The sequence below is a fragment of the Elephantulus edwardii genome, unplaced genomic scaffold, assembly GCF_000299155.1.
Source record: "Elephantulus edwardii isolate Elephantulus edwardi_28Jun2011 unplaced genomic scaffold, EleEdw1.0 scaffold00056, whole genome shotgun sequence".
Taxonomy (NCBI): Eukaryota; Metazoa; Chordata; class Mammalia; order Macroscelidea; family Macroscelididae; genus Elephantulus; species Elephantulus edwardii.
This window is the reverse complement of record NW_006399806.1, coordinates 5972391-5981105: the sequence shown is the minus strand read 5'-3', so window position 1 is coordinate 5981105 and position 8715 is coordinate 5972391. Positions and strand designations below refer to the sequence as shown.

At 37.1% G+C, this 8715-nt stretch overlaps 1 protein-coding gene across 1 annotated transcript in view; it reads left to right on the top strand.

Annotated features, from left to right (window-relative positions):
- DYNC2H1 (dynein, cytoplasmic 2, heavy chain 1) overlaps positions 1-8715 on the top strand; it is a 440751-nt gene that overhangs the window by 335291 nt on the left and 96745 nt on the right. The window contains exons 81-82 of the mRNA XM_006887344.1: positions 610-818; positions 6920-7024. Coding sequence (XP_006887406.1) covers positions 610-818; positions 6920-7024 — 314 coding nt within the window. The remainder of the gene's footprint in view (positions 1-609; positions 819-6919; positions 7025-8715) is intronic.

The window sequence follows — 8715 nt, the reverse complement described above, 5'->3', positions numbered from 1 at the left end:
AAAAAAAATCAGGCTAATACACATTAATGTAAAGTTCAATATTCTATTTAAAAAATTAAACTGTTTAACCAGCTCAAAATGCATAAACATAAAATATTATCATCTTTTCCGAGTCCACCCCATGAACTCCTTCTACACATTTCCCAACATTGACCTACTCTATCCCAAAGTTAACTGCTTTTCTTAGTTCCATTATCTGTTGCTTTTACTATAACTTATAGAAACTGTAATTTTTCCAAGATATCTTCAAATTCTTTTTAGTATTATTAAATAGTTCCAGCATGAATATTTGGGAGCCAAGAAGCAAAAATGCAGTGATTTGAGCCTACCAATTGCTCCATGGGAGAAAGATTTATCAGTCTGCTTTTATAAATATTAAAACTTGGGAAGTCCTGTGGGGCAGTTCTACCCTGCCTTACAGGGTTCTTATGAGTTGAAAGTTGACTCAAAGGCAGTGGGTTTGTTTCTGGGTTTTACTATTCTTAATGAATAATAATTTCATTATACTAATCCAGTGTTCTTATATGTTATAAATTGTCATTTTCTCAAAGATTTAGTTAATATATTAGCAATGACGTTAATACCAACTTTTTTGTTTTTTAAAAATAGGTACCAAAGATGTACAGTGGGAATTTGTGCATGGCTTACTTGAAAATGCTGTTTATGGTGGACGTATAGATAACTATTTTGATCTTAGAGTTCTTCAATCATATATGAAGCAATTTTTTAATTCTTCAATAATTGATGGATTAGGCCAAAGAGATAAGAAAAACATTTTTCAATATCCTATATCTCTGCCAAAATCCTGCAGCATCTTGGTAGGTAAAAAAAAAAAAATTCTATTCTCAGACACTTAAAGAATTTATAATAATTTGATTTATATATTATTTCCTTTTAAATGTCTATTTGCTTTTATATACATAGGGTAATATTTGTATGTGAATTCATTCTCTAAATTCTAATAAAGTGTTTTATAAACCTAAGGTATTTAATTAAGATTGGTTGGCTATAATAATGAAAAGGAGCTAGTGTGTAGGCAGATGCACAGGGCAGCTAATTCAGATTATTGACTTGCAGTGAAGAACTATAATGGAAGGATCTGTTGTTTCCTAGTGGACATCAGAGTGCCCTTTTACACTTAAGAATAAAGTAAAAGATATTTAATGGATATCTTTCCTTCCTGGTTTGTAAATATAAAGTTTATCTAAATATTAGAGACTTTTTAAATCTGTCTTTTAGAGCAAAATTGTTGTTTATATGTCTTTATTTTAGCAGCTGTATTTTTTTGCTTTGAGTGTAAAAGCTTCCTAGAATGCTAGCATGTCTTCTAGAAATAACATTAATATAGCTCAAAGATTTCAATTCTGATTTATTTTGCCACAAACCTTTGTTTGTTCAAATGCCCACATTTTGTTATCTGAGTATAATAATTACATATATATTTATTAATTATAAATATATACATTCAATTAGACAGCTATTTTCTTTGTATTTTGTCATTTTCTCTGAACCTGTTTTCAAAAGAATGTCCTCATTTCAGCAATTTAATTTTTAAAAGCCAAAAATTTAAAAACCAATGTTAACTATTATTTTTATTTAATATATCTATCATATTAGTTGCTGTAATCAAGGATGCTTTGGGCAGAATATTAAATGATCCAGGAAGTATTAAAAGAAGATGGAAGGAATATACTGAGTCATTATATAGAAAGGAATTGGCAGATACAGAGGAATTTAAAGAAATAACATATGAGCAAGAGCCTATGGTGATGAAGGAAGAAGTTCAAGCTGCTTTGAAGGAAATAGCAAAATATAAGGCCCCAGGAATAGATGGTATACCAATTGAAGTATTTCAGATAACAGATGTTGCCCTGGGTGTGCTCACCAAGTTGTGCCAAGAAATCTGGAGAACAACCACTTGGCCAACTGACTGGAAGAGATCTATATTCCCATTCCAAGGAAAGGTGACCCAACTGAGTGTGGAAACTACAGAACAGTGTCATTGATTTCACATGCAAGCAAGATTCTACTGAAGATCATCCAAAAACAATTAGAACAGCACATCAGCAGAGAACTGCCAGAAGTCCAGGCTGGGTTTAGAAGGGGTTGTGGTACTAGGGATATTGTTGCTGATGTTAGATGGATCTTGGCTGAAAGCAGAGAATACCAGAAGAATGTCTACCTGTGTTTCATTGATTATGCAAAGGCATTTGACTGTGTGGATCATAACAAACTGTGGCTGACTCTGAGAAGAATGGGAATCCCAGAACATTTAATTGTGCTAATACGAAACCTATACTTGGACCAAGAGGCAGTAGTCAGAACAGAGCAGGGTAACACTGCATGGTTCAAAATTGGGAAGGGTGTACGCCAGGGATGCATCCTGTCTCCATACCTTTTCAACATGTATGCAGAGCAGATTATCTGAGAGGCTGGGCTCTATGAGGAGAATTGTGGCATCAGGACTGGTGGAAGGTCTGTTAACAATCTCCGTTATGCAGATGACACAACCCTGCTTGCTGAAACTGAGGAGGACCTCATGCACTTGCTGCAAAGGGTCAAGGACTGCAGCCTTCAGTATGGACTGAGGCTCAATGTCAAGAAGACAAAGATTTTCGCCACTGGACCAATTGGCAGCATCAGGATGGATGACGAAGAGATTGAGAGTGTTCACAGCTTCAGTTTGCTCGGCTCCACAGTCAACACTCTTGGCACCAGGAGTCAGGAAATCAAAAAGTGGATCGCGATTGGAAAGTCTGCTGTTAGGGACCTCTCTAAGGTACTCAGGAGCAACAGTGTCTCTCTGGAGACTAAGGTGCGCCTGATACAGGCCATGGTATGTGCAATCGCTTGTTATGCATCAGAGAGTTGGACAATGACTAGGGAGGACAGAAGGAGAGTGGATGCTTTTGAGCTGTGGTGCTGGAGAAGGGTACTGAATGTACCCTGGACTGCCAGGAAAACAAACAGATTCATCTTGGAGAGGATTAAACCAAGCTACTCCTTGGAGGCAAGGATTCTGGGGCTTCGTCTGACATACTTTGGACATGTTGTAAGGAGGGACAGACAGGTCCTTGGAGAGGGACATCATGCTTGAGAGGGTGGAGGGACAGCGCAGGAGGGGAAGACCCTCTATGAGATGGATTGATTCGGTGACTGGGGTAATCGGGATGGGTGTGTCCGAGGCGGTGCACTTGGCGCAGGATAGAGCAGGGTTTAGGGCTGTTGTGCATAGGGTCGCTATGAGTTGGAAATGACTCGACGACACATAGCAACAACAACAACAACAACATTATTAAATATGCCATCTTTTATGTTTTTGTGGTGTTCATGCATTTATTCAGTGATTCAGTGATATGCATGCACACCTGCTCATTGAAAGGCCCTATCATTGTGGATATGGTGGTACAGCTATGGAGCTTACCTTCTATTAGGAGAAATTGACAGTGGAAGACCAAACTAATTATCTTTCATATTTTATGTATTTATTTCCAGAGTTAATCACAAATCTTCTATTTCTACTTTAACATTAGCTTGGAAGGAGGAGTGGCATCCACTTCCATAATAGCTTGCCTCCAGAAACCCTATGAACCTGGAGAGAGGATGAAAGGCACCCATGCGTCGAGGACTCTCCTTCATAGGGTCATCTTGAGTCACCTACAACTTGACGGCACTTAACAACAACAAACAACTTTAACATTCACATTGAAAAATTAAACACATACATTAAAGTGTACTTCATTAATGTACATGACAATGAATTTTTTTATATGTTGAACACATTACAATCAAGAGATAAAGAAGACACTCATGCTATTTTCTAGTAACTACCTTCCCTACAGGCGTGACCATTAACTTGATGCTGCTAACCAAAAGATGGACATCTCCAGCAATTTTGATCTGTTTGAGTGAAAGATGGGTAGTTTCTTCCTATTAAGATTTACCGCTTCTGAAACCTGACAGACGCTCTCTGAATTACAATCAACTCCATGGCAGTGGAGGAGAAATAGATATTTTTTGCCTATTTTTGCCTCTTTATAAATGACATTATAGAGTATATACTCTTCTGTCTGAGTAAGGCTAAGTCATTCTCAGTTCTTTCAGGGTAAACAGAAGACTCTAGAAAGTCTAGATAAGAATATGTAAATTATTTTAAAATTATCAAAGTTCTAACACTACAAAAGTAATAGTTTTAAGTTTAGAGGCTGACATGAATCAATGATTAACTTTCTGTTTAATTTGGTTTGGTAGAGAGAAGGTGGTAAAAATTTCCAAGCTGGATTTTTGTTCGTGCCCACACAAACACAGACACCCACACTATACATAGACATACCATTCACCCACACAGATACATACACACAATAGTTACATGTGTGTGTATATATGCATTATTATTGAACATCTTGAGGAAGTTTGCAAATGTTGAGTTGTTGTTGTTGTTTTTGTCGTTACATGCCACTGAATCATTTGCGACTCAAGTTATAGGAGGAAAAACAACCCTATAATGACAATGTGACTTTCTAATATTTGTCTTTTTTCCAGATCCTCGATTTTCAAATTGAACTTTCTGGAGTTTTTCTTTTAAATTTGGACAGTTTTAAGAGCAGCTGCCAAAAATGTTAAATCTGCATGAGATTTCATTTAATTTACATTTGAAAATCACTGTTATGCGCGGATTTGTGAAATAAATGGTCTTTTAAGTAAAAATATATAAACAATTTTTAGAAAGTGTTTTATTATAAACTAATTTTGATTATTGTCATAGTTGACTGATAATTTTCACATTATTATTATAAACATATAGGAAGTTAATTACATGGAATATTATTGGTGTTTAAAAAGTAGGATATCATACTGTTAACGCATACATTTCCTACTTTTGTTAGAATTTCATGACCAGAAGATACATATGTAATCAAAAGTCAAGTAAAATTTTTTTCTATTGAGTTGGTTTCCAAAGTTTTCAGTTTCACAGAAGGAAAGTAAACATCTTTCTTTCAGAGCAGCTGGTGGATTTTATCACCAGGAGGGTGTAACTTTTGGGTTAGCAGCGCAATTGTTTTGAGACTGTTCCAACAGGTGTTATTATGTGCTATCTAGTAGGAACCAACTCAAAGCTGACTCTCCAGCAGATTTTCCGAGTCCATAATTTGCATGGAGGAAATTGCCCATTTTTCTTCCAGGGAGCAACTGGTGGATTTGAACCATTTGCTCTTTGGGTAGACAGTGCAATTCCTTACCACCAAGCCACCAGAGCGTGCTCTCTCTCTCTCTCTCTGTGTGTGTGTGTATATATATATAGTTATGTACTGTCAAGTTGGAACTGACACATTTCTGCCTTCTAGTGGGTTTTCAAAGGCAGAAAATCTATGGGAGGAGATTGCCCTTCTTTCTCCAGAGAAGCAGCTGGTGAATTAGAATTTGTATGATAAACTGAAGGGTTTATTTATTAGTGTAGCTTCTTACAACTGGGCTCACAGAGCTTCACCTACAGAAGCTCTTATAAAATAATTTGTCTTCTCAGAGCTCTGCTGATGTAGTTCATAGTGTATTGCACTGCTAACTGAAATAACCTGTTTCTTCATGAAAAGATGACAAAATATAATTCCAAGTTTTGGCCTAAATCTATAAATCCTCTTACTGTATACTTAATTTGCCATGTGAAGTTCATGAGTAGATAAAGCTTGGTGAATATTGGGTAGGTAATGCAAATGCTCAGCAACAGCATAAAGAGAGCTCTTTTGGCCTAGTGGACAGAAAGTGATGCTACCAAGCCCAAGCTGGCTGGTTTTAATCTGTGGCCCTCAGGCCTGGTTTTAATTGTTTTTGGTCAAACATTCTTCTAAGTAGTATAGCACTGGTTTGTCCATTTGCTGTACAGAGGTTCTAACTCGTGGTTGCTGTGATGCTAAACACTGTGACACTAATGTGTCAAATCTGATAATGGTTACCCATAGTGTACAGTGTTTGGTGGAGCTGCCCTATTAAAACAAGCTTGGAAGCAGGAGTGACATCCAATTCCGAAATGGCTTACCTCCAGAAACTCTGTGAAGGTGGAAAAATGACCAAAGTTATACAAGTGTTCAGGTCTTTAGTTCATAGGGTCACTATGAGTCACCTATGACTTGACAGCACTTAACACCACCACCAACAACAATATAATGCTTAGAATAATAGTTAAAATGAAATTATATTATCAATGTATTTCATAACACTTCCTGAGCAGAAAAATTAGCTATGGAATTAACTGCTTTGTGATAATGATTTATAAAATAGTGCTTATTTATATGCTAGAATTTGCATGCAGGTTTAGGAAGTTTCTGTCAGTTTAAAAATTCTATAATATTAGCACCTTATAAATTGGTGCTTGATAGGTTACAGGAAAAATAATCATTCATAGGACTTTCCTGAAATCTTCTTAATATGTTGTTGAGTCAGTTTTGAATTGTAAGAGCCTTGTAGAGCAGAGTAGAAGGTTTCAGCCTCAAGTCAGAATTGACTTAGTGACAGTGGGTTTGGTGTTTTATGAACCTGTAGAAACAAACTGTCATATCTTTTCCCCCAAAAGTGGCTGGTGGGTTCAAACGACTGTCTAGTCCAGTGTTTAAAGCTTGTGCCACCAGGGTTCTTTATGGTAGGAATAGTCAATCAGATATGTGTATGCTTTACTTCTTCAGAAATCCAAGATAGTAAATACAGTATTGTAAAAATAATAATGACAAAGAGAACCAGTATCTTGTAAATTACTTAGTATGACATAGATAGAAAATGAAATTTAGCTGAGAAAGAAAACCTTGACAAAACTAAATAAGAATAATTGATAATTTAATACTCCATTATATTCCTTTATCCTGATTTTAGTATTTATAAACTCAAACTTCAGAAATAAAATATTTTTTATCTTTTTAATTAAATTTAGGATTATCGTGCTGTCATTGAAAAGCTTCCAGAAGATGACAAGCCTAGTTTCTTTGGTCTGCCTGCCAATATTGCTCGCTCATCTCAGCGCATGATTAGTTCTCAGGTAACGAGGCATGGAGGGTAGAGGGGCAATAGAAATATATCATTTGGCATATGTATATTGCTTCTGTGCTTGAAGATTTATTGTTTTCAGGATTTTTTATTTCCTTTGCTCTATCTCAATTATATTTTAAATAAATTTTAGATCGACCATATAGATGTATGTTAATATCTTTCTGAATTAGTAAGACACCACTGAACACTAATTACTCATTAAAAAATGCATTTGTTTTTATGTCTGTGATTTATTTTATTAATGCTACTTTAAATTTAATTTGTACAATTAAATGTACAATATCCCTAGAACCACAAGCCTTCTAAACCCAGCCTGGAATTCTGGCTAAGGGTTGAGAGCATAGGGTGAGGATGGGTGCGGATGAAATCACAGGGTCGCTCAATTTGGTGAGTAGAGAGAGTGGGTAAAGTTATGAGAAAGATCTGGCAGGAACCAGAAAAGACAGGGTAATGGTGGGCATAGTCTAATGGTTATGATTTTTTTTTTTTACAAAGAGATTGTCTTTTTTATTTGTGGATTTCCCATTTGGAAATAGGGGTGCAACAGACTGGCTGCTTCATGCTGAACAAGGACATTAAGATGAAGGGGAAGTTGAACCCACTTTAACAATTTACTGGTGGTCTTCATTTGAAGCAGCATGCCTTCTTGTTCAGTTAGAATATATTTTACTGATGTTTTCTGCCCTTTTACTGCATGGTATTTGCATGGGTGAATCCAGTGGGAATGGCTGGCAGAACTTTGATACTCCACCCACTTTTGTTTCCTTAGCTGACAATTATATCCCTTTTGTCTCTGGAACAGGGCTCGGGGTACAAGTTCTGGAATACGACTCAGTGGTCAGGTTACCTATAGGAAAGAAACAACCAAGAGAGTTCAGACATGTGAGTTATACAGAAAAGGACTTTGGAGGTGTCACTCCCAGGTGTACTGGAGGAGGAGATGGAGGAAAGTAGCTTAGATAAAGTTCCTCATACACGCCAGATGCTCTCCCCAAGGGTTGGGTGGCTCTCCCCAGGGACTGGATGGCTCTCCCCAGACCCAAAGCTCTTCTGAGGTCTGGACCTTGCACCCTACCAGGGCCTACAGCTGGGGATAGCACTTTTGGCTCTAGTGCCACCATCGTTGCCCTCTTCTTCTCTGCCAAGTGGTGTAATTGTTACTCAAAGAGGGTATTATTACTTTCCCCTTCCACAAATGGAGAAGGAGCTTCCAGAGTGATACACAGACTCTCTCAAGGTTGAAAAAAGTAATAATTGCAGAAGAAAAGGAGTCAAACCAAGGTTGTCTGAAGGCAGTCCATGATGCAGTGAGCTCCGCACAATGCTTGGGTCAGTCATTTTTCATCTTCTGTCTTAAGATTATTTTAAAAATGGCCAGAAGAGTACAATCAGGCCACAGACATGTCACCTCCCGCCAGCCAGCTGTGGATGAGTTGCTTCCCCAATCCTCCCATTTTAGAAAGTCAATTTCTGATTTGCCCAGTCCTATCCAACCATAGTCTGAGGAAACAAACATGTCTTTTTCTCTGAAGAGTCTTCTCTTACAATACAGAAGAATTTCATGAAACAACATATGAGCAAGAGCCTATGGTGATGAAAGAAGAAGTTCAGGCTGCTTTGAAGGAAATGGCAAAAAATAAAACTCCAGGAATAGATGGTATACCAATTGACATATTTCAG